Source organism: Oncorhynchus kisutch, linkage group LG17 (assembly GCF_002021735.2).
Source record: "Oncorhynchus kisutch isolate 150728-3 linkage group LG17, Okis_V2, whole genome shotgun sequence".
NCBI lineage: Eukaryota > Metazoa > Chordata > Actinopteri > Salmoniformes > Salmonidae > Oncorhynchus > Oncorhynchus kisutch.
The window spans coordinates 58,058,454-58,072,148 of NC_034190.2; the positions used below are offsets into that span (position 1 = coordinate 58,058,454).

At 43.4% G+C, this 13,695-nt stretch overlaps 2 protein-coding genes across 2 annotated transcripts in view; both read left to right on the top strand.

Moving 5' to 3' along the window:
• Positions 1 to 1,295: 1,295 nt before the first annotated feature.
• si:rp71-17i16.6 (uncharacterized) lies at positions 1,296 to 4,862 on the top strand. The gene is made up of 5 exons (XM_020507194.2): positions 1,296 to 2,172; positions 2,485 to 2,604; positions 3,244 to 3,341; positions 3,907 to 4,004; positions 4,186 to 4,862. Exons 2-5 carry the CDS (start codon positions 2,498 to 2,500, stop codon positions 4,402 to 4,404), a joined length of 522 nt encoding a protein of 173 aa, XP_020362783.1. The 5' UTR covers positions 1,296 to 2,172; positions 2,485 to 2,497; the 3' UTR covers positions 4,405 to 4,862.
• A 1,743-nt stretch (positions 4,863 to 6,605) lies between these two features.
• lamb2l (laminin, beta 2-like) overlaps positions 6,606 to 13,695 on the top strand; it is a 57,378-nt gene continuing 50,288 nt past the window's right edge. Inside the window, exon 1 of the mRNA XM_031794163.1 lies at positions 6,606 to 6,884. The gene's annotated coding sequence lies outside the window, so the exon portion shown is untranslated. The remainder of the gene's footprint in view (positions 6,885 to 13,695) is intronic.

Below are 13,695 nucleotides of genomic sequence, written 5' to 3' on the forward strand. Positions count from 1 at the left end.
TGTCTTTGTCACCACGTGGAGATGAGAACGCTCCCCAGGGTGGGGCAGTGGTGGGGCATGTTATTAGGGGACGAGACACTGCCTGTGAATATCCATTAATATGAGCACAGGTGAAGATTGAGAATGAAATCAGAATGAACTAGTTGAGTGATTGATCAAGACATAATTATATTTTATGTGAGAATAATGAGCCCCATAGATTTCTTTAGATTTTCTCCAGCCTCAGATCTCTCATTGTTTGCATCCTTCCGGAATGAATCCTCCTTGTTCACCTACATGGATGCCCTTGGTTTCTGTATGTCATTACCAGAGGGAATGTTAAAGTGAATGAATATATACTGTATGTGATGGTGTGTATGTTCCTCTTCACGGTCGTGTTCTCTTGCAGGTTCCCTGCTTTGAGCTGCAGCGGCCCGTGGCTAACCTGTTATGACATGGTGCAGCGTCCTCTGACCCCCCCCCATGACGGGGGGCTACTGCAGGGGTACGGAAGGCCCCACAATCAGCCTATATTTTGGAGGGAAATGCCACTGATAGATTAGCCAAGCCAAAATGACTTAATATTAATGAGGATAGTATCGTTAATTATAGGACATAACATTGAGAGAAATGCATCTGCCAGCACCTCTCTGATTCAAAGGGGTTGGGTTAAATGCGGAAGACACATTTCAGTTGAATGCGTTTAGTTGTACGACTAACTAGGTATCCCCATTTGCCTAAATCTTCTCTATTGGTAATACAAACATCATGATCATCAAACATCTACACAGTTCCTTGTAAGACACTATTATATGGGCATACGTTTCTTTACCGACTATATAGTCAAATTTTTGTTTAGACTATTGCTGGCCTTTATTTGGCCTTCTGTTTCCACTTTCCAGGGATGTGACAGATGCTGCCTGGGATCTGCGACCTTCTGTTTCCACTTTCCAAGGATGTGACAGATGCTGCCTGGGTTCTGCGACCTTCTGTTTCCACTTTCCAGGGATGTGACAGATGCTGCCTGGGATCTGCGACCTTCTGTTTCCACTTTCCAGGGATGTGACAGATGCTGCCTGGGATCTGCGACCAGGGATGTGACAGATGCTGCCTGGGATCTGCGACCAGGGATGTGACAGATGCTGCCTGGGATCTGCGACCAGGGATGTGACAGATGCTGCCTGGGATCTGCGACCAGGGATGTGACAGATGCTGCCTGGGATCTGCGACCTTTGCCTTTTCCCAGCATGACTGATTTCCTCTGGTGTTCAGAGTGGACTGGGGCTTTCTAGCACCATTTTAAATCAGTTATGTTGAAGGGGCATGGCACATCTTAGTCAACACAGAGAGAAAGGGAGACCTCAGCCATCAAACGGTTCCAGCTATCTCCAGAATCTCATTTTATGGCAACACTGCCTAGGGCTAGGTAGATGTTTTAATGTATTTATAGAGGGGCAGAGATATGTCATTACTGGTCTAACATTTAGTTGAAACGGTTACATTTAATGCCACAACAATTTTGGTATGGGGAAAATGGAGTGGATCAAAGCAGAGTGTTTGCATGTGATAGTCTGTATGCTACTTGTGTGACAAATCTGACTAGTGGTTTCTTACTTTCTTTCTGTTTCTGAATTTATTTAATTATGGTATTCACTGCTTGTCGTGTTTTTCTTCCAATCAGGCTTTCTGTCTCACTCAGCCCATAATGTAAGATGACTTTCTCACTCCCCTCTCTCTCTCTTGTCGTCTCTCACTAATGTATATATTCTGTTACCTTTTGACTAGTGATTGGTTTGGGATTAACAGGGCGAGTTTGGGCGCGCAGTCTTGGTTAATAATTAGACTGGAACGGACACACACACACATCCTGTCAGATGGAGGTCTCTCCATCTGACAGGATGTGAGACAGTGAGAGAGTGATTGAGAGTCAGGAGAGCTTTTGTATTCTCTTCCAACAAGGGGAATTAGGTGCTCCCCGCAGCCTGGCAACCATCACCTCTCTGTGGGCGTAACAACAACCCGCTGCCCCTAGAGTAACAGGGCCCTGTGGAGCTGCTGAGAGATGCAGTGTCTCTACACTGACCACTGATGTGAAACAGAGGCGTTTCTCTGTTTCGTTGAAAACAGCCCAGCAGCAAACTGCACACACACACACACGGCCCCGCACAGCAGCTTTCATCACCTAATACAGAGGTAGGTTTTACATATTAGCTATCTGTTTGAATTGGTCAGGTCCTGTCACCTCTCTATTTCATGTGATAATGAGCACAGTGTTAAATGAGGACAGAACAGCTAGGGATTTGATTGTGTAATTCTTCCTGTAGACGGGAGAGATGAGGGAGTGCACGATCTCTGATGTGTGATGACTTTGATGTTTATCTTTGTTGCTGTTACGCTGTGTATAGATTATAGAAGACAGATGAGTTGGAAATGACAGAAAATAACTAATACTTTCAACCAAATAATATGGTGTTGACTGAGGACTCCATCCCTGTGCCTGTTCAGCTTCCCTGTCGATATGAGCACAGAGGGTATTGAGACAGATGTTCTGGGGAGCAGTCACAGCCCGTCTGAACCAAACACTGGGGCTGGAACTGAACAGGACTACTGCCTCTACCTGCACAGGTACTGGATGTTCATGTGTTTCTTTGGGTTTAAGTAAGTGAGTGTAGATCTGTATGCTGCACATACAGTAAATTGGAACCATATGCATACTGTGTGGATGTTAAATGTACCAATTATATATGTTTACTTACAGATAATTATAAGTGAATTAGTGTTTATGGGTGTGAATTGTATGTCTTCTCAGGGTATTTTTTCAGAATGCATGAATTAATCTCTGTGGGTATCATACAATCCTCACAACACTGCTCTTTTATATAATGTGGGCAATATAATTGGACAGAAGTGTTTGTTTGTGTGATGCAAGCATGGGTTGATATACTGAGGGCATGGTGTGTGTGTGTATATACAGTGGGGCAAAAAAAGTATTTTGTCAGCCATCCAATTGTGCAAGTTCTCCCACTTAAAAAGATGAGAGAGGCCTGTAATTTTCATCATAGGTACACTTCAACTATGACAGACAAAATGATGGGAAGAAATCCAGAAAATCACATTGTAGGATTTTTTATGAATTTATTTGCAAATTATGGTGGAAAATAAGTATTTTTTTTTAAGTGGGAGAACTTGCACAATTGGTGGCTGACTAAATACTTTTTTGCCCCACTGTATGTGTTTGTTTGATCAGCTGCTGTCTCTCGGTAGGCTTTTCGGGAAGGAGACAGCTGAGTACTTCCTCAACCCATCTCCTGTCCACACTTCCTCACCCACCTGGTACACACTACTGATGAAGAACATGGGAGGTAACTGTTATAATACAAAAGTACATCTTCCCTTTTAGGTGACAATGTTGTATGCAAATGATGTATGCAAATGTCCCCTTTTTTGGTGGTGCAACTGGTTGGAACGTTTCCAGAAGGCATTCAAGTGTGTTCTAACTGGAGCGAGAGGAAGTGGTACAGCCCAGCTAAGCATGCACTGTGAGGTCCACCATTTCACCTTTCTGAAAAGTCGCATTATCCAGCCTAGTGTTTCAACAGACTAATTCCCACTGCTAATGTATTAATTGCCATCTAGTGTCTTGCAGTGTGTTGTATGTAGCTTTTCATGTGACCAGTGTGCCTCTGTGTTATGTATTTATTGTGTTGTGTAGCCAGAAGTACCAGCCCTCAGAGCCTGGTTCCTCTCTAGGTTTCTTCCAAGGTTCCTGCCTTCTAGGGAGTTTTTGCTAGCCACTGTGCTTCTGTCTCTGCATTGTTTGGTCTTTGGGGCTTTAGGCTGGGGATCGTTAAAGCTCTGATGTAAAAAGAGCTTTAAAAAGGGATTTATAAATCAATTTGATTGATTGATTGATTGATTGTGTGTCAGATGAGGTGAGTGCTGAGGCCCTGTGGGACACCTTGAGAGAACACTCCACCAGACGACTCAGAGACCTTGAGGAGGAGGAGGAATCTGAGTCTCTTGAGGTCAGGCTAATTATTAATTACACTGGCTAATAAGTACTAATGAGTAATGCCCCTGAGTGGTTCCTGGTCAGGGTCACATTGTCAGCAAAAGTCAGGGATAAAAATGCAGAACAAAATATGTTTGAGGTTGATATTTCTCATAGACAGCTATGACTTCACTTTCCTGTCCCTTTGTCCACAGTTGGTGAAAGCCTCTGTGAACCAGGATGTACAGAGAGAGCGGGGTCACCTACAGCACCTGGCAGGGGTCAGGTATATGTTCAACCTGGCCCAGCTCCACCAGGCTTATTCTGCCCATGTTCTCTCCCTCAACCATCCAGCTCTGCTCCTAGATGACCTGGAGGAGCTTGAGGGACCACATACACATAGTTACCTACCTCTCTCACAAATAAACAGGTGAAGGGAAACCTAGCATTATTAAATAAGCATTAGCTTATACTATTGGTAATATAACTACTATAACTACTTCCAAAAGCCTTGCGAATTGAAAATCATTTAAATCAGATGTAGAGACCAATCTTGGGTCAGAGTATCATGTATCTTTTTATATTTGTGTTATTAAATGTGCTTATGCTGTGTTATTCGTATTGTAACAAAAATCCATTTGTGTCAGTGAAATTTGAATTTGTGTGTAATGCTGGGACAAATCTTCCACAAGAGGGCAGTCCCAGATAAAGAGGATGAATGTTTAGTTGAATTTATGCTGGTAGTTTTCACTTTAATATGACAAGCTGTACTTTCAAAATTGCATTTCTATAATTTCCACTCATAGTTTTCAACAAATAGTAATTATTTTATTTGCGAAACTGTGTATTATTTTGTGAGTTTGTAATTAAAAGTGACAAGTGGCAAGTGTAATTGATTGAATCATTCAATGTCCAAAATAATAATAAGTATTATCAATCAAAATCCCCATATTGATCCTAAATGTAATCTAAGTGGATACCATAAACTTTCAGCTGAATGAAAAGAGCTATGAAGCATCTTCACTCAAGAGCATTGCTTTATACTGTATGTTTGTGTGCTTGTATGGTTGGATGTGGAAGAGTGTGTGAGTGTGATTGTGCATCCATGGCTGGAACCTGAAATATGTCAACTCAGCACTCTCCAATGACCCCTGACCTCTGTTATAGACACATCATTGAATCCTAATACTCACTGCTCCAGTTCTCAGGGCAACGAGCCGCCATACCAGGCTCCTGATTGGTGGTATGTAGGCCCAAATGATAAACACACTAAACATAAACGTCTGATTGCAGCCAAACACGATGAGTATGAAAGCAAGAAGGTACTTTAGATTTCACAGTGGTCAATTTTCCCTAACCATTGCCATGCATCAATCACCTGGAAGAGTACAGCTCTGTGAAATTACAGCCCCAAAACCCACAATTTGACATCCCTGAAGCAGGAAGGAAGATGGGTGGTGGGAGAGGGGTGCGTGTGATGGTGTCCGTCCATCATTTATTAACTGTGCCAATACTGCCACTGACTTCACGGAAGTGTATAATTCAGCCCTGAGCCCACAAATCCTAAAAATACACAACACAATACAAAATATAATACATTTTGCAGTCCTACGGACTATGGTATGTATGGAGCTGAGTTATGCACGTTACTCCAAAATAGCAATTTGACCCTCAAAAAACAATTAATTAATAGACCCTCACAAACCAAAACCAATAAATCCATTCTTTGCCCTCACCTGTCACATTAACATATTTTTACACCTAGGGTGGAGGGGAATGGAGGAGGTATATTAATAACAATCCCTGGTCCAGCTAGCTCTAACAGCCCTCTCTACCATGTTGGTGTTATGATGAGGGAATCCTTTAGTGGGAGGGAATGTGAGGTATGCTGGGGCAGGACTTGGTTATGGATCCTAAGTTGTATTTGTCTGTGATGGGGACAACTCCAAACCCAATACAATAAATCAATACAGTAATGAACAGCAAACTAAATAACAGATTTACCACACTACCCATCCCCACACAATATCACCCCCATCTTCCCCTTGAACAACAGACTGCTCTCTTGTTCCTGTGCTCTGCAGAAGTCTGTTTTCTGAGGTTTATCTCCCAGTCAGATTTGGCTGGCACCAGATAATGAGCTTGTTGATGGCGTTTGTCATCATCATTCTATAAAGATGTTTATATTCCTCATGACAAAATACCCAGCTGCAGTACCTACAACAGGCTTACATGGAGGCACTAAAAAAGCAAATACAAAATGATTTCTGACAAAGGAAATGACCCATAACCTAACTATTAAGAATTATGAAGAAATGAAACATGTTCAACCCCCCCTCTTATTTCCATTTCTGATTCTAAATTTGTAACGACTGGGCAGATACCTGTCCTGGTCAGAGTTATTGGGGAGGAGCGGGAAATTAATATTTGTAGAAAGATTACAGACAGAGAGAGGCAGGTGGGAAAAGGAGCAAGTGACTATTACGGGAAATTATAATTAACTAGGTTTAGGGCATTGCAATGTGTATCAAACAAACCGAGCCTTTGTTCTTCTTCGTCCAAGTTTAACTTTGATGTCATGCACGATAAGGTAACATTTCTATCGTCTTAACGTCAGCCTTTAACCTACCTGCTACCTGACTGAAAGACGTCGATGTCGGGGGTTGAACGGTGTAGTACTGTAGCCCAGTCGGTATAGCATCAGGGTGGCGCCCATACCTAACAGAAACCTACCTTGTTTGTACAGTAGGGTAGGCCTATGATAAACATAGGTAAACGCTGATAAACGCTGGTTTCTACTCCTCCTCCTTTCTGTGCAGTACTGAACTGCAGACCAAACTGTACACAGGACTCATACAAGTGGTCGAGGCGGGCTAGGAAGCAGAGACAGTGGATCAGAGAAAGTGGTGAGCAGGTGAGACTACTGCACATTTTTACCTTTCGTTTTAGCTGAAGAATTAAACTTCACTGCCCTCTGTATTTCTCCAACAATTATCGGTCGTTGACGGTAATAAATAACTGTTGTTATGCGACCGTTTATCCTGAACCTGTGTTTGTAGAACCCTGAGGACGTTTACAGAATAGACTAGTGTTCTAAGTGATATTGATTTATGGGAGGTACTGTATCCTACTCATTATAATCAATGTAATAACTTCCATAGTTTGCATCTAGTTTTCATGCAGATGGATATTAGGTAGCCTGGAGCATAACACATAAAGTGATTCAGCTTGCTATGGATAATCAGATATTGACAATCAGGAGCTGCAGAGGTATCTTCTCATCTGTGGTCAAATATTGTCACCGAAAGATATGGTAGGGAGGAAGATCATAGGCCAACACTCCAGCTCCCAGTCCTAACCCCTGGTCTGCTGACTGAGATTTTAGTACAGGGAACAAGGCAAGTTGAGATAAAAATTTAAGGAAAATTACAGTAGTTATGCAAATAATGACATTCATGAACATTCACTGAAGTATAACATTTTCCAGGAGTTTGGTCTTTCTCTATACCCATTTCTAACTTCTTCCTTATATTTGCTGTTCGGTTCACACCATACCTTGTTCCTGTTTTATTACTGCTTGACACCAGAGCAGCTCTGCTCTGTGCTGTGCATGGATGGCCCTCTGCCACTCCACTGGCCACAGGGTCAGGGCGAGCAGATTACTGACACCATTTCACACATTCCACTGGGATTAGGAAGCTACTCAAATTAACATTGAAAGGGGGACCTCCTGTTCAATCACTTTCAGTCACAGTAAATATTTTTAGATTGATTAGGGAATCCCCAATGTATATGTAGGACTATTCTATGACATGAGGCTTTAGCTGGAAAATAGGCCTTATACATCCTTCTTACTTTTGTCTGTTAACTGTGACATGAGTTGGACAAAATTGACCATCACCCTTAGGTTTGTGGACCCTGCTGGCACTTATTTGCAAATGTTCCCAATCAATGGCACTGTTTGGATTGCCTCACGACTCCAACTGAATTGTTCCGTAGCTCTACCGTTCACTATAGACTTCAGTCTGAGACAGCCATCATTGAAGTCATTTGTGGTGATGTCAAAAGGAGGTGTGTTGTACAAAACAAAGTCATCAGCTATTGGATCATCTCGAACCAATCAGAATATCAAAGCCAATGACACATTTTCAAACGCTGCTTTACCCACGTGTGTTCTGGCTCAGGTTCAACCCGGTTTCTGGGAGCAATCATACGGTCTAAAATTAATTTCCCGTCCGGAAATCTTCAGAGAGGTACTCAGATACAGACTCGTTGCAGAGAAGCCACTAACGTCCATGGGTGTGGCGTAGCGTTTGGTTGGAGCAAGGAGTTTGGGTAGCCAGGCAACTGTTTAAACATCTGAAAGGTTTCCATGGCCTCTGTCTGTGGGCTTAGTTAGTATAAGTTTAATCAGCTCCTGGTTGGTATTTAGCCCCACTGCTGTGTGTGTGTCACTAACCTAAGGGGTTCAAGAGATCTGCAAATCTTGGCCCCAAGCAGCCCTGGGAGGGCGTCAGCCTCATCTCTCATCCCAGCCCGTCAGCACCTGCTGCCTGCTGCCTCAGCCGTTGCCCTGTTCTGCTCTGAGGAGCTAGTGTCTGGAGAGGGGCCCCTTTCAAAGCCCAAAAACACTGTATCAATATGTCTTTGATATTTGAGATTCTCTCTGGGGTTGTGATTCAAACTTAATCATGTTCCTTGACTGAAATCACCCCCTTGTTTCCTCCTGACATGGGACATGGGACTTGTATTTGTGATTAGTCTCTCAATTACATCTGGCTTTGGTTCGGCTTACAGTGTGACTCCAGACAGCTGTTCAGCTACAATGTAAAGAGATAATTGAAGATAAGCCCCTGTCTGTCAAATAATGTCATGTACCCTTGGCAAAACCATGTGATTAATGCTGTCTGATGGAATAATACATGACTCACAGTTGAGGCCTAGTCTGTCTTCACAGAATATGTCATCTTAACTCTTTGATAAAGGGATCTTCAGGAAATCCATTTAATTATCAGTAAAGTCACACTCGCACACACACATGCTCGCACAGACGCACGCACATGCACATCCTCTGATGATCTGAGCTGATGCTAATCTCCAGGGAAATGCCTGATTGCGTCTGAAATATATCTCACTAATAACGGGAAGCCATTCAAACTTGTGGCCACACCCCTTTGTGAAGGAGCTGTCAAAATACTCTGCCTGTCTCCCATGTAAGCTTTCTAAGACAGCTTTCCAAGTTGTCTTCTGGTAACTCTGAATAAAGGCAAATGAATAGAATAATACACATTTGCTCACCCTGATGTTCTGCAAATGAAGTCTCACTATCTTCTCTCTTGGTGACTGAACAACTGATATGCACTATGGCGTTGTGCATACACTTAGAATTCACCAACTTCGGTTATAATCCATTTGACAGAAAGTCAGAGAGAGTAGTCTTTAAGCTACATGTCCCTAAAGTGCCCTCAACTTCAGCCCAGACACAGAGCACATCTTTGAAAATGTCTTGAATATTTATCATTGTAATGAGCCATAGCTCAACAAATTATTACAAAGAGATAGGAGAATGTACAGGTAACGGCCAAACTATCGGAAACACTTGAGTAAATGAGGGATACAAAGTATATTGAAAGCAAGTGCTTCCACACAGGTGTGGTTCCTGAGTTAATTAAGCATTTAACATCCCATCATTCTTAGGGTCATGTATGAAAATGCTGGGCAGGCCATTATTTTGTCTACCGTGGCTATGCCGCCTGTAAAGATCAGGAAGGGCCGCATACTGTTTCAGCTCCCAATTCACTGCTTTACTGACTACGTTTCGATCCAAAACAGATCTTAGTCAGGTCAAACAGAATGAGTGCTCACTCCCCAGAATGCACACATTTCACCTCATATGACCATTACACACATGACGCATGGTGGGTGTGGAAACTAATCAATTCACTTTTGAATTAATCCCAGAGGTACATGTGGTCATAAAGGATGATGTACATACAAATGGGTTCAAGGTAAAACCTAGGCAACAGTAAAAAAACAAAAAAAAAAAACATGTTGGAAACTGTTGGAACACGTGCCCATGTGACCATTACACGCAGGACGCGCGGTGGCCGTAGAAATATTTCCAATGACCTAGTTCAACGTGTGTAACTATAAACAACGTGTGTACCTTTAATCATTTCATATCAATGAGATGGGCACATGTTACATAATCTAATATATATGTACAAAATGACCAAGTGGAGAGCTAGAAGGCAGGACAATGGCTATGCCCCCATAGGATGACAATACCCCCATCCGCAGGACACGAGTGGTCACTGAATGGCTTGATGAGCATGAAAACAATGTAAACCATATGCCATGGCCTTCTCAGTCACCAGATCTCAACCCAATTGAACACTTATGAGAGATTCTGGAGTGGTGCCTGAGACAGTGTTTTCCACCACTATCAACAATACACCAAATTATGGAATTTCTCGTGGAAGAACGGTGTCGCTGCTCTCCAATAGAGTTGCAGACACTTGTAGAATCTATGCCAAGGTGCATTGAAGCTGTTCTGGCTTTTAAGACACTTTATGTTGGTGTTTCCTTTATTTTGGCAGTTAACTGTATATTGTATTACTTATTCTGTATTTGGTAGTGGTGGTCTTGTCTTTACCTGCAGCGGCCTAGTTAGCTTGCATTGAGACGCTGGATCTGATACAGATCATTACCGTTAAGGGGAATGGAAGGACACAAACAAGTTGTTGTATGTCTGTCATACAGATACACTCTGTCTGCATCATTGAAGACTTGGGCCAATTAGGCTACTGCGGAGATCGGCACAGAAAGATATTTCTGTCACGATCGTTGGAAGCATACTCGGACCAACGTGCAGCGTGATCTGGGTTCCACATCTTTTTTATTTAAAGTAAGTGAACCACGCAACAAATCAATAAAGAATAAACAAAACATGACGACAATGGAGTGCTAACATGCAACTACACATAAACAATATCCCACAAACACAGGTGGGAAAAATGCTACTTAAATATGATCCCCAATTAGAGACAACGATTACCAACGATGATTTTAATTGGGAGTCATACAAATCACCAACATAGAAAGACTAAACTAGAACCCCACATAGAAAATATAAACTAGAATACCCCCCAGTCATGCCCTGACCTACTATACCATAGAGAAACAAAGGCTCTCTATGGTCAGGGCATGACAGTACCCCCCCCCCCCCCCAAGTTGCGGACTTCGGCCACAAAACCTGAAACCAAATGGGGAGGGTAGTGGGGGTGATTAGTGTCAGTGGCGGCTCGGGTGTGGGGCGAAGTACTTGCTCATCCCGCGGATCCACCAGCATCGGGGGTGGCTCTGGTGCGGGCCGAAGAACCCGCTCATCCCGCGGATCCAGCCATGGACCCAGGCTGAACACTGTGCCTGGACTGGACCTCGATGCCGAGGAAGGCTCCTGCCATGGAGCAGGACTGGACACTGGCCCTGGCCTGGACATCGGTGCAGAGGAAGACTCCTGCCATGGAGCGGGACTGGACGCCGTGTCTGGACTGAGCCTCGGTGCAGAGGAGGGCTCTGGCCATGGAGCTGGACTGGATTCCGTGTTTGGACTGGACATCGGCGCAGAGGAAGACTCTGGCCTTGGAGCTGGACTGAACGCCGTGCCTGGACTGGGCCCCAATGCAGAGGAAGGCTCCGGCCTTGGAGCTGGAGGTTCCGGACCGTGGACTGTCGTAGGAGGTTTCGGACCATGGACCGTCACAGGAGGTTCCGGACTGTGGACCGTCTCAGAAGGTTCCGGACTATGGACCGTCTCAGGAGGTTCCGGACTGTGGACCGTCTCAGGAGGTTCCAGACTGTGGACCGTCGTTGGATTTGAAACGTGAAACGTCGCCTGAAGCTCTGGACTGTGAACCGTAGCCGGAAGCTCTGGACTGGGAATCGTTGCCGGAAGCTCTGGACTGGGAATCGTTGCCGGAAGCTCTGGACTGGGAAGCAACGGACTGGTGACACGCACTTCAGGGTGGGTGCGAGGAGCTGGCACAGGACGTACCAGACTGGGAAGGCGCACTGGAGGCCTGATGCGTGGAGCCGGCACAGGATGTACTGGGCTGTGGAGGCGTACTGGAGATCTGGTGCGTGATCTGGGTTACACATCTTTTTTATTTAAAGTAAGTGAACCACACAACACAACAAAACAATAAAGAATAAACAAAACGTGACAACAATGGATTGCTAACATGCAACTACACATAAACAATATCCCACAAACACAGGTGGGAAAAATTGTACTTAAATATGATCCCCAATTAGAGACAACGATTACCAGCTGTCTCTAATTGGGAATCATACAAATTACCAACAAAGAAAGACTAAACTAGAACCCCACATAGAAAATATAAACTAGAATACCCCCCAGTCACACCCTGACCTACTATACTATAGAGAAACAAAGGCTCTCTATGGTCAGGGCGTGACAATTTCAGATGATCCTGGATTTAAACCTGGAGACGTCTTTTTATTTCTGGAAGGAAAATCGTCATATATCAATCGCAGCTCTAATCGTAACCCTGTTGAAGACACAACAGAAGTTGCCATGCAGACGGTATATGATTATGTCATGTAGCTTGTCAGGGAAGAGGCTCCTGTGTTTCCAGTAGTGTATGTTTGAAGTTCTCAGGGGATTATAAAGTATTTGAAGTGGGGTTTTAATCATTACATAGCTATACTGATTCCTTCTGTTGGGGATGTCACTTTTGGGTGGTCTGTCTCCTTCCCAGCCGTACTGTATGGAGAGGTCTATTTGATCAGGGGGAATCTAGACAGGTTATTGGTCATAGTTTTACTTACAGTACAAAGAGTCAAAGTGCATTAAGTACAAACAGGTTAACAATGACATACAATCTGTAGGCTACTAGTTTGTTCAAGGACTCACAGCAGTGTATTTGGGTTAGTGATAGATAGCAGGTCTCAGGTCAGCTCTGGAAAGGTGTTTAAATGTCCTGAGGGTCATCCAGAGACTAAACACTGATCCTAATCACTCACCATTTTATTCCTTTACTGTTAATGTTTCATTGACGTTGTTTCAGCGTTGAATTTGGACCATGTTGTCTGTGAAGGTTGCCACACTGAGTCACGTGCCTTTATAAAGAGAGAGACACTTCCATCATGACCTAATGTGAGTGAGCAGCAACCTGATGTTGCCAATCTCTGTCGTACTTGGCCTGCTGTCACTACTTTTGCCTCTGCCTGTCCTTTTACTTTTGATCTGATGGCCGCATACAGAATGGATCATCTTTGTCATTTATCGAGATGGTCAGTTAATAAGAAATAAGTCAGACTGACATAATTAGTTATTTTAGGTGTTAACCTTTCTTTGAATTATGTCGCAGTGAACATTGACTCAGGACAGTTAAAGTGGCAAAATGTAACTTTTTGGGCGACCTGACCAAATTCACACTGAAATATAGGTCTGTCATTCTACTTGAAAGCAAGTCTTTGAAGCAGTAGATCTGTTCTATGTGCGCTATTTCTATGCTTGTTCTTAAGTTTAGTTTTTGCATTTTTTACTTTTGGTTTTGTACAACAGCTTCAAACAGCAGAAAATACAATATTTTTGCTTATGGAAAATATATTTATCAGCGGTTTAGATGGTACAATGATTCTAGCTTATTTTGCCACATAACTATTATGGTTTTAGCAACCAGGAAATGGCTGAGCGA

Excerpts from the sequence above, each read along its gene's own strand:
- si:rp71-17i16.6 (XM_020507194.2), top strand. The coding sequence starts at position 2,498 with ATGAGCACAGAGGGTATTGAGACAGATGTTCTGGGGAGCAGTCACAGC. Across the intron at positions 2,605-3,243 it reads TACTGCCTCTACCTGCACAG|GCTTTTCGGGAAGGAGACAG; the intron begins GTACTGGATGTT and ends GTCTCTCGGTAG. Across the intron at positions 4,005-4,185 it reads AGGAATCTGAGTCTCTTGAG|TTGGTGAAAGCCTCTGTGAA; the intron begins GTCAGGCTAATT and ends CTTTGTCCACAG.